This window comes from Carcharodon carcharias, chromosome 6 (genome assembly GCF_017639515.1).
Source record: "Carcharodon carcharias isolate sCarCar2 chromosome 6, sCarCar2.pri, whole genome shotgun sequence".
Classification (NCBI taxonomy): domain Eukaryota; kingdom Metazoa; phylum Chordata; class Chondrichthyes; order Lamniformes; family Lamnidae; genus Carcharodon; species Carcharodon carcharias.
This window is the reverse complement of record NC_054472.1, coordinates 149,977,937-149,996,572: the sequence shown is the minus strand read 5'-3', so window position 1 is coordinate 149,996,572 and position 18,636 is coordinate 149,977,937. Positions and strand designations below refer to the sequence as shown.

At 43.3% G+C, this 18,636-nt stretch overlaps 1 protein-coding gene across 1 annotated transcript in view; it reads left to right on the top strand.

Moving 5' to 3' along the window:
• Positions 1–18,636, top strand: part of slc22a13b (solute carrier family 22 member 13b) — a 79,910-nt gene that overhangs the window by 40,170 nt on the left and 21,104 nt on the right. The window contains exons 5-10 of the mRNA XM_041189301.1: positions 3,636–3,756; positions 5,829–5,923; positions 6,074–6,285; positions 8,286–8,394; positions 14,436–14,624; positions 18,353–18,426. Coding sequence (XP_041045235.1) covers positions 3,636–3,756; positions 5,829–5,923; positions 6,074–6,285; positions 8,286–8,394; positions 14,436–14,624; positions 18,353–18,426 — 800 coding nt within the window. The remainder of the gene's footprint in view (positions 1–3,635; positions 3,757–5,828; positions 5,924–6,073; positions 6,286–8,285; positions 8,395–14,435; positions 14,625–18,352; positions 18,427–18,636) is intronic.

Here is an 18,636-nt window from a genome sequence, read left to right as displayed (position 1 = left end):
AGGTCTGGCAGCATCTGTGGAAAGGAGCACAGTTAACGTTTCGAGTCCGCATGACTCTTCAACAGAACTAAGGAAAAATAGAGAAAGGGTGAAATATAAGCTTGTTCAAGTGGTGGTGGGGGGTGGGGGGGGTGTTGGGACAAGAGAGCTGGATAGAGGGCCAGTGATAGGTGGAGATAACCAAAAGATGTCACAGACAAAAGGACAAAGAGGTGTTGAAAGTAGTGATATTATCTAAAGGAATGTGCTAATTAAGGGTAGAAAGCAGGACAAGTAAGGTACAGATAGCCCTAGTGGGGGTGGGGTGGGGTGAAGGAATCAAAAAAGGCTAAAAGGTAGAGATAAAACAATGGATGGAAATACATTTAAAAATAATGGAAAAAGGTGGGAAAAGAAAAATCTAATCTAGTAAACCTCCTCTGAACCTTCTCCAATGCACTTACATCATTCCTTAAATAAAGAGACTAAAACAGCACACAGTATTCGAGATGTGGTCTCACCAATGCCCTGTATAACTAAAGCAAAACATCCTTACTTTTATGTTCAATTCCTCTCATAATAAAAGATAGCATTCCACTAGCCTCCTTGATTACATGCTGAACCTGCATACTAACTTTTTATGACTCATGCACAAGAACACCTAAATCCTTCTGCACCTCAGAATTTTGCTGTCATTCTCTGTTTAAGTAATACTCTGCTTTTTTATTCTTCCTGCCAAAGTGAACAACTTCACCTATTCCCACATTATACTCCATCTATATCCATCTGCAAACTCCTTATGTCTTCTTCACAATATACTTTCCTACCCATCTTTATCTCGTCTGCAAATTTAGCTACCATGCCTTCGCTCCCCTCATCTAAGCCATTGATGTAAATTGTAAAAAGCTGAGACCCCAGCACAGACACCTGGGACACCACTAGTCATAGCCTACCAGTCAGACAAAAATCCATTTATGCATAATCTCTGTTTTCTGCCAGCCAGCCAATCTTCTATCCATGCTAATGTATTAACCCCTACTCCATGAGCTTTTATTTTCCACAATAACATTTGATGTGGCATCTTATCAAATGTCTTCTGGAAATCTAAGTACAGTATGTCTACAGGCTCCCCTTTATCCACAGCACATACTACTCCTTCAAAGAATGCTAATAAATTGATTAAACAAGATTTCCCTTTTGTAAAACCATATTGACGCTTCCTAATTACCTTGAGTTTTTCTCAGTGCCCAGCGATAACCTCTTTAATGATCAATTCTAACACTCTCCCCATGACAGACGTAAAGCTAACTAGCCTATAGTTTCGAGTTTTCTGCCTCTGTCCCTTCTTGATCAGAAGGGTTATATTTCCTATGTTCCAGTCTGATGGAACCTTTCCAGGATCTAGGGAATTTTGGAAAATTAACATCAATATATCTACTACCTCATTAGCTACCTCTTATAAGACCCTAGGATGAAGTCTATCTGGACCTAGACACTTATCAGCCTGCAGCTCCATCAGTTTGTTCAGTACTGCTTCCTCAGTGATTGTAATTTCTTGCCTTTTTTCCCTATCCCAAACAATTTAATATTGTCTAATAGTCTGATCTGCATATTTTAATCTCAAGCTAGTAGTCCTCTAATGCCATCACATCCTCCCTGAAGTGTGATGTCCAATATTGGACATAATACTCTAGTTGAGGCTGAACCAGTGTTTATAAATGTTCACCATATTTCCTTGCTTTTGTCCTCTACACCTCTATTTATAAAGCACAGGAGTTCCTCTAATGCCCTGCTGCCTTCAACAATTTGTGCACATATACCCCAGATCCCTCTGCTCCTGCACCCCCTTTAGAATTGTATTCTTTATTTTACATTGCCTTTCCTCAGTCTTCCTATCAAAATGTATCACTTCACACTTCTCTGCATTAAATTTCATCTAACACATGTCCATCCATTCCACCAATCTGGCAATGTCCTCTTGATGTCCATCACTATCCTCCTCACAGTTCACAGTACTTCTAAGTTCTATGTTATCTGCAAACTGTGAAATTGTGCTCTGCGTCCCCAAGTGTAAGTTATTAATCTAGATCAAGAATAGCAGTGCTTCTAATTCTGACCCCGGGAACCCCATTATATACCTTCCTCCAGTCTGAACTCAACTGTTCACGACTACCCTCTGCTTTCTGTCACTCAGCCAACTTTGTAACCATGCTCCCACACTTCCATTTTATTCTATGAACTTCAACTTTGTTTAGAAGCCTGTTATGTGACACTTTATGAAATGCCTCTTGGAAGGCCATGTGCATCACATTAACTACGTTATCCTCATAAACTTCTCTGTTACTTTGTCTAAAAACTCAATCAAATTAGTTAAACATGATTTGCTTTAACAAATCTGTGATGGCTTTCTTGAATTAATCCACAAAGTTTAGAAGGTAAGGAATGTAACATTTACATAATTTTTCCATGCGCCCTGCTAAACAACCTCCAGGGTTGTGACAAGAGAATAGAAGAGTGTTTATTTTAATTCCATCTGAAAGAATCCAATACCTTAGTAAAAAAGCAGAAACTGACAGATCAGGTGAAGAGTCTATATCTGAAACATTAACTTATCTGGCCTCTACATAGATGCTGCCAGAGCTGCTCCATTTCCCAGTCCATTCCTGATGCTTTTCCACTTCAATGCAGCTGGTTTTTCCCTGCAGGATTCTCATTAACATATGCAATGATGTTCACAGGACGCTAATGCTATTTTAACCCACTCCTGAGTGAGGTAGCCACCCTGCCAGGGAAAGATGTTGGGAACCATATAGGTCCTCCAAGGTAAGTTAAAAGGAATTCCTTAGTGGGATCAGGTGGAGCAGGAGTACTTCTCCTAGCTTTCCAAGGGAAGCCTGGCATCTTCTACCCTGGGTTCACACCTGACCAAGGCACAAGACCTTCATAACACCCCCTTTCCCCTCCTGGCCTTATCTCATTGCCAGCAGCAGTCTCCAGCTGTCTGAGCTGGGAGTTAAGTTCGGCCCTTTTAGTGTTATTTTCAGAATCTATTAACTGAGTCTTTGAATGGAGTCTCTCTCCCACTGCCATTGTATTTATCACCAAGGACAACTTGCATTTATGTAGCACATTTAACCCAGTAAAGCCTCCCAAGGCATTTCTCAGGAGTGTTTCTTGCACAATTTGGGCAGATGAGACAAAATTTTGGCCAAAATATGCTTACATGTATCTAAAGTAGGCAAATGATGGGATAACATCATGCACCATCATTCCCACCATTAACTCCAAAGCAATATTAGCATGAGTAATGTTATTGGCATTGACGGCTGTTAAGGAGCAGCATAAGTTTAATTCTCCTGTTCCCCTGCAAAGGCTTCACTCCTTCCCTATAGAAATTTTGATAACAGAATTTGAGGCTCTAATGTTGCAGACACTCGAGGCCCTGCAGCAGCTGTTTTGGTCCATCCACAGCAGGTTTCCTCGCCAAATAATTTAAAGATAGCCTGGCTCCAGGAAATGGGCAGCTACCAAACAGGTGGGAGAAAAACACCTCCCGGACTGCTTCTTCCCTCCCCTATTTTCCCATCCCATCTCGGCCACATGAACATCTATGACTTTCTGCCATTCAACTCTTTTTATTCATATGTTTCCTGTAGGGTCCTCCCTGAGTCTGCAAGGTGGCTTGTAACAAAAGGTCATTATAAAGCAGCCAAGAAGCACCTTATGAATGCAGCAAGAATAAACAAAAGGGTTGTGCCTGAAACATTGCTTGACAAGGTATTTCATCATAGTTTAGATGCTTCAAAGAACTGTTTGAGCAGTAACAATTATGTTCAGTTGAGCTTATTGGGAAGAAAAGATTGGTACCATAGCCAAGCTAATAAATTGACACAGGACTTTATTACTTCTCACAGGGGTTCACTTCACTTTGAAGCAGAGTGTCTGATGTGTAAGCAAACACAACAGCTATGAGATGAATGTGCAGCAAACCTGGAGTTTAAATCACCAGAAGAACTTGCTGTCATTCTTCAAATAGTGTGAATAAAACAGCCACCCAAACGGGCAGCACCACACTTCATACTTCATCCAAAGGAGAACACCTCTAACAACGTGGCATTCATTTAGTACGTGACTAGAATATAAAGTTAGTTTTTGAGATGAGACCTGGCAGGGGGCCCTCAGACTCACAAGCACATTACAGCTCAAAGTATGTCAACCTTGCCTCAGTGGCCCAAATTCTTGGGCAGAATTTTCTCAGCCTATTGGGGACGGGCTGGAAGATGGGAGGGCTGACAATATGACAGGGGAAGGCCGGGAGGGGAGCCTAATGTCTTCCCACTGCCAATGGCATGTTGACACAAGCAGGAGCCTAAGAGGTAGCCAATTGAGCCAATTAATAGCACAATCAAGGGCCATTTCCAGCCACTGGAGGCTTTATACCCGCATCAGGAGGGGCTGTTGGCAAATGGGAGTCTTCCAGGCAAACCCTGATGGCCTCCCAGCAAGTTCCTGGGGAGCTAATCCTTTGTGGCCACTTCACGCCCTCTGAAGGCCCCCCAGATGTCTAAGACCATCCCTGCACCCAAGGTCAATGCCCCATCTCCCTACAACCTCCCATCACCACCACCCCCCCTCTATCTCGATTGCACGGGCCTGCTCGCCTGGCCCAGTACCCTCCCAAAAATTTATCCGCTCTCCAAAGGCATCTAACCATTGGGGCACACTCATCCTGGAGTGCAACCTCAGCAATGGTCACTGCTAAGCTCCTGGCCCTCTGATTGTCAGCAGCTCTGGGGGCTCGTGGCTGACCTCAACTGGGCATCAGCTCCAACAGCTACCTTTCAATTGGCTGTTGGCAGCAAAATGCTGCCTCAGGGTCCAAGCACCTACCAGAGTGAAGTTGGCTCCCAGTGGCAAAACTCAGTCGCTTGTGTCTGAGTCAGAAGGTTGAAGGTTCACACCTCATTCTAGAAATTTAAGCATGCAGTCTAGACTGACATTTCCGTGTAGTACTGAGGAAGTGTTGTACTGTTAGAGGTGCTGTCTTTTGGATGAAATGTTCAACTCCACTCACTCTTTCAGGTGTCCATAAAAGATCCCGTAGCTCTATTTGATAAACAGCAAGGGAGTTCCCCTATTTATGTCTCAATCAATATCACCAAAACCAGAAATTTACTGCTGCTTTTCGTACATTACAATAGTGATGTCAAAGCTATTTAATTGGCTGTGAAGCACTTTGAGGTTGTGAAATATGCCATATAAATGTAAAATCTTTCTTCCTTTCTTATTTGGTGTTCATATTTGGTGAAGTACTTTATTATCCTGGACTGCAGTCTCCAGTGCTAGCTCCTGAAAAAGAGAGCGAAACTTCATTTCCATAACTGGACTGCATCAGTTCAGGTGAAGTTTTCCACCTCTGGAAGATGGGTGACTGCATACGTTCTGGTTTTCATTATAGTAAGCTCCTGACCTTGACCAGGCTGCGTATTGCAGATGGGGTGACAGAGCCATATTGAGTGAAGGTAAATTGTTCCAATGGCAAATGGGAACATAAGAGCCAAGGACTCCCCAAGTATCTGCTTTGCACCATCCATCATTTGAATATATAATGTGATTGGCAGTGGCCTGGGAGTATTTTCCCTGATAAACTGGGGAATGGTGTGCTAAATGGATGGAGGAGGACCTAAAGAGGGACCATGTAAAATGAGAGAAACTAGAAAAGTACAATTTTTTCCAATACTTATGGTTTGGAGAAATGTGAATGTTTGTTCAATGAATAGTCATGAGTCAATCAGATGTTTAGAGTTTACTATTACTGGGTGCCTAATGTTACCATATTTACTTTCAAGATTATGACTGAGAAGGAGATTCATCAGGCCACCCTTTTGGATCTTTTTAAGACACCGAGGCTGAGGAGAGTTACATTGATTTTGATTAGCATCTGGTAATATTGAATTCTTCATCAATTAATTTCTTAATTTATAATTTTGTGGTCCAGTGATTTGCATAAAATTTTGACATCACTGACTTTGAGAAACAGACAGTTGAGATTCTGAATAATAACATTTCTATACTCATTCCCTTATTTCCCCAGGTTTATTAACAGCTTTGTGTATTATGGATTGGCCTTCAATGTTCAAAGCTTCGGCACAAACATTTATCTAACACAACTCATCTTTGGACTGGTGGACATGTTGCGTGGCTTTTGCATCTGGCTGCTGAATAAATTTGGTCGGAAAAAATGTCAGGGAGGTTTCCTGTTGCTTTGCGGAATCTCATGCCTCCTTATGTTAGCTTTTCCAGAAGGTAGGAATGCAGCAAATGGGTGGTGAGGCAGGCTATGATACTATCATAGCTACCCTGGTGCTTTATTCAACATGGTGTTGTTAAAACCATATAATCTTACAGCACAAAGGAAGGCCATTTGGCCCATTGAAATTATACAGACTCTTTAAAAAACTATCTAAATAATCCATTACCCTGCTCTTTTACCATAACCATGCAAATTTTTTTCAAGTATATATGGAATTCCTTTTTCAAAGCTACTATGAAGTCTGCTTCCACCACCTTTAGGGATTCCAGATCATAACTCACTGCACAAAACCAATAATTTCAACCAAAGTGTTTAAATGGTTTAAATGTATGGAACAATGGATTATTGAGAGAGCTACAGGTTGGAAACTAATGAGGAGTTCAGATCATTGCAACTTTGAATGATGGATATCTGGGAATGAGGTGTTAGGCAATGAGGAACATTAATTGAAATGATAACTAACATTTACAATTAAAACTTGTATTCTTACTCTATGTACTCACAGACAAAACAGCTCACATAATAGAATTATTTGATTTTCCAATTGATAGAGCTTTATAAAGGCCAAAGACTAGATGGGAAGGCTTTAATCCAAAAAAGGTTGGGTTTTGGGATGGGTTTAGGGGGAGGTTGATGTGTTAAAACTCTGAATCCCGACTCTAACCTGCCTCTAACCCGTCCGTTTCCAGTTTTAATGCAAGTGGATGGATTGCAGATGACCAACCTGCTCCAAGATGGTGGTTTGGTACTTCAGCTATTATAATGAGGCTGCATGCCTCATTTTTATTCACCATTTGATATTTAATACTGGATGGCCAGGTTTCCCAAGGCAAGGCACTGCTGGATCAGTAGGTAAGTGCCTTCTTGCTGGATTCAGCATGATGCCTGGCCAACCCCTAGCAACTGGTTAATCCATTAACCCTTCTGACCTCCTCCCCAGAGATCTCTGATCCTCCACAACAGAAGTGTCCAATCTTCCCCTGAGGCCATTGATCTCACCTACATACCACTCTCCAACCCCCGCCCTCCTCCCCCCAACCACTGAGGCCTCCAATATCTCTCCCATATTCTACCTGCTAAGGCCTCCAATCTCTCCCCCACCTAATCAGTCCTCCAACTCCCCTACCCAACGCAAGGATTGGACCCTCAGACTGGCTCACAATCCTTCCAACCTGCCCCAGACCCCAGATCAGAAGACCCATGCCAGGAATAACCCACCCATTCTCAGGCTCAGCCCTGCCCCTGGAATTGACTACCCTCCCCCACCCTCTTCCACCAGGTGAGGTGTGACCCTGCTCCGGACTGGCAGCCAAGCCCTGTCAATCTGTTAAAATCTACATTGTGTGGGGAAGCCCTGACTTTGGGTTCACCATTCCCCACATTCTACCGGCCTCTTCCTCCCCCACCCCACACCCTACTCCTCCCAGTGGGTCAAGTAAGTTAAAATCACGCCTCCACCCCGCCCTGTTACATCAGTCACTAGTCCTCAGGGAGGTGACATTTTGTGCTATTTCATACATTTCCATTGCTGCACACAGGCAGGAGTAAGACTGGGTATCTGAGAGATCAACAATCTGAGAGAGGGAGCAGGAGAGCAGGGGCCAGAGTAAAGGAAACAGCAATGGGAGAGTTCAGAATAAATAGGTGAATGGGACTGTGCCAGAACTCATCAAGCCCAATTTCCAGGGGAAGTGGGGTATCATTCATTGCATTTACACTCACATAAGGCAATCCCCTTCTTTCTCAATCCACTGCTCCCCACCAGTGAGTGATTTAAATTTCATTTTTATTTGTGAACATGCAAGAAGTAATTTTCTGACATTGTGCACCAGCAGGGAGCCTCACCCAATCAGAAATCTGGGCACACGCTCAGCACAAAACTTTGGACAGGAGGCACTCAAATTAAAATATGTACCCTTGCAGGGCAAAGATCCCAGAGGAGCACACAGCCAGGAAATGGCCCCTTTATGGTAGCTGTTCTTTTGTGTTACAGGTATGCAGATAGGAGTCACTATACTTGCCGTCTTTGCAAAACTGGGAATTTCCTGCTCCTTCTCCACTGCTTATGTTTATTCTGCTGAATTATTCCCGACTGTAGTCAGGTATGGTCAATTATAAAAGGTACCCTGTAATGAGCAGGTGTGAAATCTGTCAGTTTTGTTGGAGTTTTTTCACTGGGGAGTGAAAAATATCCATTCTCTGCATCAAGCATTCTCGGGTCAGGTGTAGTGTGCATTAAATGCTGACTTAGCTCTCTCTGCTTTGCCCAGTAACAACTTTTGACATGTTGTGTAATGGTGTAGTGGTTATGCTACTGGATTAGTAATCCAGGCCTATTAATGAACACGAGTACATTCATATCCCACCATGGTAGTTTGCATTTGAATTCAGTTTGAAACCTGGAAATAGAAAGCTGCTGTCAGCAGAAGTGACCACAAAGCCTTAAAAACTCAACTGGTTCACTGATGTTCTCTAGGGAAGGAAGCCTACCTTCCTTCACATAAAGTGGTCTATGCTATATATGGCTCAATCCCATACCAAAATGGTTGACCAGCCTCTGAAGTGGCCGAGCAACCTACTCAGTTACATTGCAATTTTTCTAGGGCAATTAATAATGGGCAGTAAATGCCAGCCTTGCCAGTGAAACCTGCATTCAACCAAAGGCATAAAGGGGCAGAAAACTGGTTGCTGGCAAGTGAAGATTAGGCGACTCAATGGCTGCCCATAAGTCAAGGAGAGGCAGAAAGTGATTAGCAGGGTTTTTCAGATAGAAGCTGGGAACCTGGTCAGTGGAGGCCTAGATGTTCCCCCAAGGCATGGAGCTCCCACTTCTTCCCCATCTGCATACAGGTAAAATGCCATCTTCATCCTACCTACACCATAGGACCCTGATTAGTATTTACCAATATGGCTCCCATTTGAATCTGTCAGGCACCTCTGCAGCTAATTAAAAACAACTAGACTAATCCAGCAGTAGTGCAGAGATGGAGTGGCAAATAGTGTCACCCAATTCGAACTCCCATTTCATTGGTTTTGGTCAAATGTTCCCCATTTCCCATTACTAGTCAACAAGAACACCCAGGCTTTGGTAAAGTCAGAGAGCTATTGAAAGAAGGTAACACAATCAGCACAATACGGAAAAGAAGCTTAGCTTTGAGTAAATTCAGTCTGCAGCAGCATATATAACAAACGCATTGGTATTAACATGATTTGTCTGCTATATGTGCTGAACAGTAAAACTGGAATTTCTAAACTTACAGAAATGAAATTTAGAGAATGAGTTTCCAAGATACATAAATCAGTAGAACACAAATCGAACAAGTGAAGAAGGCATTCAGTGGAGCACATACCTCCACCACAGGTGTTAACCCAATGTTATTGCAATGATGCAGCTCTTCCTTGAGGCTTTTCCCTGCCTGGTTAATGCTGTATTACTACAGAGCTTCCATCTCACTGAGAAGGCTTCAGGCCAATCCATATCCAACAACGTGCTCTGAAAACTCTGCTCACATTTTGACAGCTGTGACAAATTACACGATCCATTTTATGCTAAAACAATCAATACATTCTAAATAAAAATCCATATAAACTCTCAGCATTCTAAAACAAAAGTCAATTCACCGTCTCTCCCAATCTTAATAGATCCTTTAAAAAGTTCCAGGATTTTGATCTGGATCTGGCCACAAACTAATCAGTCCTTCCTTTGACCATACTCTATCTGTGTCCCAAGTTTCATTGAAATCTGTACAATTTTAACTAACAAAATATAGACATTTGTTAAACATAGTATCAGCTAGCAAGACACTCAGTCGTACCAAACTGCTACAGAAAAGTCAAAAAAGAATAAAACCAGGTGGACCACCTGATATCAGTCTAGGCACCAATGACGCCATAGCCAACCCTGTTGGCCCTGCAAAGTCCTCCTTACTAATATCTAGGGGCTTGGGCCAAAATTGAGAGAGCTGTCCCACAGACTAAGCAAGCAGCAGCCTGACATAGTAACACTCATTTTTACGGCATGCCGGGCCTCATATCAGCCTGTGGTGAGTTCATACTTGTAACACATTTGCTTGCCATGAAAACTCATTAGTGTAAATCTTTATTTAATAAAGTACTACCTTCATGATAAAGTCAGCAGTGCACGGGAATCTCATTGCACCCGGTTGAGGTTTGTTTAAAGGGAGTGTGCACCAGTCGACTTTGTGCAGTTCTGTCTGAGGTCATTGGTTTTCTTTGCTGAATGCTTTGGCATGAGGGAGGGGAGCAAGAGAATGGCAGTTTGCATGGAGGCTGGGGACTCACAAGGGTGAGTCATTGGTTAGGGTAGTGTGTGGAATGGGGCCGAGGGCATGGAGGAGTTGAAGAGGGATGGGCCTGGCATCCTAGGCATTGCAAGGGATAAGACCATAAGACGTAGGAGCAGAAGTAGGCCATTCGGCCCATCGAGTCTGCTCTGCCATTCAATGAGATCATGGCTGATCCGTTAATCCTCAACTCCACTTTCCTGCCTTTTCCCCATAAACTTTGATTCCTTTACTGATTAAAAATGTCTATCTCAGCCTTGAACAATACTTAATGCGACAGCCTCTACAGCCCTCTGAGGTAAAGAATTCCACAGATTCATTACCCTTTGAGAGAAGCTATTCTCCTCACCTCGTCTTAAATGGGCGACCCCTTACTCTGAGATTATGCCCTCTGGTCCTAGACTTTCCCACAAGGAGAAACAACCTCTCAGCATCTACCCTGTCAAGTCTCCTAAGAATCTTATGTTTCAAAAAGATTGCCTCTCATTCTTCTAAACTCCAGTGAGTACAGGCCCAACCTACTCGACCTGTCCTCATAAGAAAATCCCTCCATACCTGGGATCAATCGAGTGAACCTTCTCTGGACTGCCTACAATGCAACAATCAGTCAAGGTAAAAACTGAGGGGGCCTAAAGGGTGGGTCATTACTGCCAAATCTGGATCCATCTCAAGGTATTACCTGGCAGAATCTTTACAGGGCTTTGAGTTCACCTACAGCATTTCAATTATCCCCACTGAAGTGATCTCAGACATGTCCTTTATAATACATAGAAAGGAGGACCACCAAAGCCTGCAAGTTCAGCCATGCCCCAAAGAGTAGACACTATTACAAACAGTCTGTAAAAAGTGGACAAAAAACACAACATTGCTTCCTCCGCAATAAAGGAAATGCCCCTAACTTCCCTGTAACCATCAGTGCGTGTCAACCATAAGGTGTGCCAGTACATTTAGCTCTCTGACTAAGCTAGTCTCAACAAATATTGATAATGTACCACTGAACATCAAGCCATTGTTTCCAGGACTGTCACTGACTTCATCTCCTCTGGGGATCTCCCTCCCACAGCTTCCAACCTGATAGTTGCCCAACCTCGGATGGCCCGCTTCTATTTCCTACCCAAAATCCACAAACAGAACTGCCCCGGTAGACCGATCGTCTCAGCTTGCTCCTGCCCCACAGAACTCATTTCTCGTTATCTTGACTCCCTTCTCTCTCCCCTTGTCCAGTCCCTTCCCACCTACATCCGTGATTCCTCTGACACCTTACGTCACGTCAACAATTTCCAGTTCCCTGGCCCCAACCGCTTCCTCTTCACCATGGATGTCCAATCCCTCTACACCTCCATCCCCCACCAGGATGGTCTGAGGGCCCTTAGCTTCTTCCTCAAACAGAGGCCCAAACAATCCCCATCCACCACTACTCTCCTCTGTCTGGCTGAACTTGTTCTCACGCTGAACAATTTCCCCTTCAACTCCTCTCACTTCCTCCAAATAAAAGGTGTGGCTATGGGTACCCGCATGGGCCCCAGCTATGCCTGTCTCTTTATGGGGTATGTGGAACATTCCTTGTTGCAGTCCTACTCCGGCCCCCTTCCACAACTCTTTCTCCGGTACATCAATGATTACTTCGGTGCCGCTTCATGCTCTCGTCGGGACTTGGAAATATTTATTAATTTTGCTTCCAATCTCCACCCCTCCATCATTTTCACGTGGTCCATCTCTGACACTTCCCTTCCCTTCCTTGACCTCTCTGTCTCAATCTCTGGTGATAGACTGTCCACCAATATCCATTACAAACCCACCGACTCCCACAGCTATCTCGACTACAGCTCCTCACACCCCGCTTCCTGTAAGGACTCCATCCCATTCTCTCAGTTCCTTCGCCTCCGTCGCATCTGTTCCGATGATGCTACCTTCAAAAACAGTTCCTCTGACATGTCCTCCTTCTTCCTTAACCGAGGTTTTCCACTCACGGTCGTTGACAGGGCCCTCAACCGTGTCCAGCCCATCTCCCGCGCATCCGCCCTCACGCCTTCTCCTCCCTCCCAGAAACATAATAGGGTCCCCCTTGTCCTCACTTATCACCCCACCAGCCTCCGCATTCAAAGGATCATCCTCCGCCATTTCCGCCAACTCCAGCATGATGCCACCACCAAACACATCTTCCCTTCACCCCCCTTATCGGCATTCCGTAGGGATCGCTCCCTCCGGGACACCCTGGTCCACTCCTCCATCACCCCCTACTCCTCAACCCCCTCCTATGGCACCACCCCATGCCCACGCAAAAGATGCAACACCTGCCCCTTCACTTTCTCTCTCCTCACCGTCCAAGGACCCAAACACTCCTTTCAAGTGAAGCAGCATTTCACTTGCATTTCCCCCAACTTAGTCTACTGCATTCGTTGCTCCCAATGTGGTCTCCTCTACATTGGAGAGACCAAACGTAAACTGGGCGACCGCTTTGCAGAACACCTGCGGTCTGTCCGCAAGAATGACCCAAACCTCCCTGTTGCTTGCCATTTTAACACTCCACCCTGCTCTCTTGCCCACATGTCTGTCCTTGGCTTGCTGCATTGTTCCAGTGAAGCCCAATGCAAACTGGAGGAACAACACCTCATCTTCCGACTAGGCACTTTACAGCCTTACGGACTGAATATTGAATTCAACAACTTTAGGTCGTGAGCTCCCTCCCCCATCCCCACCCCCTTTCTGTTTCCCCCTTCCTTTTTTTTCCAATAAATTATATAGATTTTCCTTTTCCCACCTATTTCCATTATATAAAATAAAACACCCCCACTAGAGCTATACATTGAGTGCCCTACTATCCATTCTTAATTAGCACATTCGTTTAGATAATATCACCAACTTTAACTTTAACACCTATGTGTTCTATTGTACTATTGTCGTTGACATCTTTTGATGATCTGCTTCTATCACTGCTTGTTTGTCCCTACAACCACACCCCCCCCCCACCTCTCTCTCTCTCTATCTCTCCGCCCCCCACACACACACCTTAAACCAGCTTATATTTCAACTCTTTCTTGGACTCGAACTCAAGTTCTGTCGAAGGGTCATGAGGACTCAAAATGTTAACTCTTTTCTTCTCCGCCGATGCTGCCAGACCTGCTGAGTTTTTCCAGGTAATTCTGTTTTTGTTTTTGATAATGTACACATGAATAAAGTGAAACCAATGTAATGTGAAATATTTGCAAGTGAAGGTTAAATTTGAAAAACCAGTCATGCCAACTTCATGCTCTCAAGTCTGCTGCTAATGGTATTGGAGTTCAACAGGAAAGTTTTGGCTGCGTTGCAGATCAGGAGGCTCCCTGTTTAACCAGGAGGCTCTTTTATAGTGCACATGTAGCTGCAGCATTGTCAGCTGACAGCAGGTTTCACCACTGAAAAACATCCCTTGCTGGGGAATTGCATATTTTCCGTATACACTGCTGGCACTTTAAATTTTAATTGTAAACGCCTGGGAAACAGTAAAGAGCAAGAGAGCGGAAGTGATGCACACTCGTTGGGAATGGCATGCCATTGACAAAATGCAGCCTGTTAATTCTGTTTCTGTCTCCACCGATGCTACTTGACCTGCTGAGCATTTCCAGCATTTTCTGTTTTAATTTCAGATTTCCAGCATCTGCAGTATTTTGCTTTTGCTTAAATTAGCCTTTGTGATCAATAAATGGCAAGGAGGGCCTTTGTAATTGATACCTGTGGTGATGGGAATTGGTTATCATTTATAGATACTTGGTTGCTATAAATATAGCATGTATACTCTAACTATGTGGACTCTAATGCCAGCAAGATTAAAACTGTTTCATTTTGTGTTTGTGATACAGGCAGACTGGCATTGGTTTGGTATCTATGTCAGCTCGGATAGGTGGCATCATCACCCCCATGATTGCACTTTTACAACAAGACTATCCAGCTCTCCCCATGGCCTTATATGGAACGGCACTGATTGTTCTCAGTGCCCTGTGTGCCCTGCTGCCCGAAACTGTCAACAAAGAATTACCAGATCAAACCAGGCAAGTTGGAACCACTAGAGGGTTAGTGCTTGTTTATTCAGCCCTGCCAGCACCAAAGTTATTTTGGGAGTCAGTTTTGGACCTTGTGCCCAAAAGAAGCAACTTAATTTTTACAGCCATTTGGAAGGTGCAGTTAGCGGAAACTCGCTGAGGTTATTATTTCATGCTGGGTCCCTGGCAGTTTTGTGGGCGGTGCCAGGCTTCCAGAGAATTTTTTTTTAATTAACATGAAAGATCATGGTAGCCCAATTTGCACTGACCCAGTGCAGCCAAGCTGAATCTCCAGGCCCATGTTTTTAATTTGGCTCAGAGGAGCAAGGGTGTCAATATTGGGGAAAGGAACACATTCCATTCAGAGCATTAGCATCTCTCATTTCCAGTACAGATACTGCACAATTCTATGGAGAGTAAAAGGCCCGTCATTAGACCTCAAAAATAAGTTTTGGTACTGACATCAAAGCACCTCTCCTTTACAGTACCAATGTGACATTTTTCTATTGCCTGCACCAACCTTCCTTTAGCAGAGTTCGAGGTTAGGATCAACTATCTGCCCCAGGGTCATAAGAACATAAGACATAGGAACAGTAAGAGGTCTTTCGGCCCCTCGAGCCTGCTCTGCCAGTCAATAAGATCACGGCTGACGTGTTGTGGCCTCAACTCTACTTTCCTGCCTGACCCCCATACCTTTGACTCCCTTGTCAAGTAAAAATCTGTCTAACTCAGCCTTGAATATATTCAGTGGTGCAGCCTACACTGCTCGCTGGGGAGAGAAAATTGCAAAGACTAATGACCCTCTGAGAGAAGAAATTCCTTTTCCTCTGTGCCCTAATTGGCAAACGCCTTATTTTGAAACTGTACCCCCTCGTTCTGGATTCCAAGTCATAGGGAAACATCCTCTCAGTAAATAGCCTAACAAGCCCCCTCAGAATCTTATAAGAATAGTTGTTTGGTAGTACAGAATTTGAGTATTGCTGAAAAAAGAGACTTTTTTTGTCAACCTTTTTGCCTTGCACTCATCAGGACAATTCACAAGAAAATACCAATGTCAAGGCAAACAACAAATTTATACTGTATGAGAAGAGAGTGCTGATTGCTTGGCAAGTGGACTCTGGTTGTCATAGAGAATGCACCAGTTGATGGTGACTAACTGTTAACTGCCAAGTATTGTCTGACATTTAAACCGGGCATCTTGACTCTGATTGGTCAAGACATTGACCTGGGGAATGAACCAGCAAATGCTGTCATTTATTTTGTTTAACTAAACAGGTGCAAAGTGTGTGCATGTTCTTTCTATCTGCAAAGAACAGGGCCCTGTACATTAATATATGTAGCTCCCATTAAAATGCAAATGCACCACACTGCAAGCCCAACTGACAATCTTAAATTGGTTGCCAGCATAATTCCTAGCACATTGAGGATTATGTAGTAAATGCCCAATTGCAGAGTCACATCTAATGTTGGACACTTTTTGAGTTTTGGAAGCACAGGCTGGTTGGGTACGGTCTGTACCTTGCCTGTTGTGAGCATGGAAGGGACATGCTGTTTGATATGTTCATTCAGTCTCTGGGGCTTATGGCCTACATACCTAGCATCACACTGGCACTGAAATTCATATACCATGTTACTCATTTGTGTGATAGGAAGAACATCTTTTTGGCTTGACAAAGCACCCTGTTAGTGGCGAATACCACTCATATTGCTACAGCATTGTAGCAGCATGAAACAGCTAGCTTCACCTGTTGTTCAAATTTTTGAGATACCTTGTCCTTCCAGGTTAATCTGATCTTATCTATTACTGGTTCTGCACAGCATGAATTGGTAAGGTGGTTGGGCAAGTTGTTGCAACCAGTTTTGAGCAAGTTTTCTACATACACGGTGAAGGATTCCTTCACATTTGTGAAGACCATACTGGACTTGCATATCGATAGCAATGCTGAGTCCATGTGCTCATTTAACATTGCTAGCCTATTCACCAATGTTCTATTTAAGCAAGTCATAGATATTTGCGCTGCAGCACCATATCTAGGCCCAGCGCCATTGCGTGAATCAGTATTCACTGAGCTTATGAACTTGACAACTTGCACAGTTGAGTTCAGCTTTAATGACACCATATATGCCCAAATAGATGGTGTTGCCATGGGATCCCCTCTAGGCCCAGCTCTTGTAAATATCTTTTTTGGGTTCCATGAGAAATGTGTCTTTGATGGAATGGCATCTAACCTCCTACCCCTCGCATATTTCTGATATGTTTGCTATATTTAAATCCGCAGCTGCATATAATAATTTCCTTGCATGTCATAATGGGCTCCATCCTGTGCTCAAAATCACCTTTGAAATGGAGCAGTCAAATGAACTTCCTTTCTTTTATGTACTAGTTGAGAAATCTGCCAAGGTGGTTCTCTACCATAGTCTATCACAAGCCTTCCTTCACTGGCCAATACATACATTGGGACTCCTACAGTTCCACATGCTATAAGATTGGACTTATCGACAAAATCATATATAGGGCCCAAGCCATTTGCTCACCGTGCAAGCTTGATGCTGAAATAGGGCACATCAAAGCCATCCTGTGGGATAATGGCTATCCTTATCAGATTATTTTGCATAGTATATCACGCAAAGTCATGAACAGGCTCAAGGCTCGCTTTTGGCTCTGAAAAGTGCCCAGTCTACCTCAGGTTATCCTGGAAGGGCAAGGTATCTCAACATGAGCAACAGGTGAAGCTAACTGATTCACGTTGCTACTCAGTAGCAGCACGAGTGGTATTTGCTACTAACAGGATGCTGCTAAGTTAAAAAGACGTTCTGCCTATCACAAAAATGAGCAATATGGTACATGAATTTCAGTGCCAGTGTGATGCTAGGTATGTAGGCCATATGGCCCAAAGACCGGCAGATCATATTAAACAGCATGTCTCTTGTGCTGTTCACAATGGATAAGGTACAGACCATATCCAACCAACCCGTGCTTACAAAACTCAAAACAGTGTCCAACATTAGATGTGATTCTGCGATTGGCCAAGTTTTTAAAATAATCCTCAATGTGCTAAGATTATGCTGACAACCAATTTAAGATTGTCAGTCAGGTTCTCAGTGTGGCACATTTGTGTGTATTAGAAACTACATATATTAATACACAGGGCCCTGTTTTTTGTAAACAGAAAGAACATGTACACACATTGCGCCTGTTTCAGCTAAATAAGTTGTGACAGCCATTTGCTGGTTCATTCCCCAGGGCCATGTCTTGACCAGCCAGAGTCAAGCTGCCTGGTTTAAATTTCAAACAATGCTTGGCAGCCACCATCAACAGGTGCACTCTCCATGGCAATGCCTCCCCCAATCAATGTCCACTTGCCAACCAATCAGCATTCTCTTCTCACAATATAAATTTGTTGTTTCCCCTGAAATTGGCATTTTCTTGCGAATTGTCCTGATGAGTGCAAGAAGAAAAGCTTTGACAAAAAAGTGTCTTTTTTCAGCAATTCTTAAGAATCTTAAATGTTTCAATGAAATCACCTCTCATGCTTCTAAACTCCAAATAATACCACCCCAACCTGTTCAATCTTTCCTCATAAGACAATCCATTGTGTTATTATGTACAATCTTCAGAGCCAGCACGGAAGATCTTCATCCCATCAACATGGGTAGAATTCAAAACACAGGCTAGAGCTATTTTAAACTATTGATTATTGTGTAGTAGTGTAAAAGCATCTCTCCTTCTCTCCTAGGGAAATGAATAGTAAGAATGACCTAGAAAATGGACACAATCAGACTGTAGCAGAAAATGGAAACTTAATTAAGAGTACCCGATTATAAAACAAAACATCATCACAACCTGAATTCTGAGCAATGTGGCCCTTAATTACCCAGAACTCTCATTCTGCATTGTAACTTACAGTTTTTACTCAGTTTTAATAAAGACATCAATGTATGAACTATGCCAAAAGAATTGTGTTGCTAAGAAATTGGTTATAAGAGAAAAATTGAGTAATTTTGTGTTGATAATTTGAAC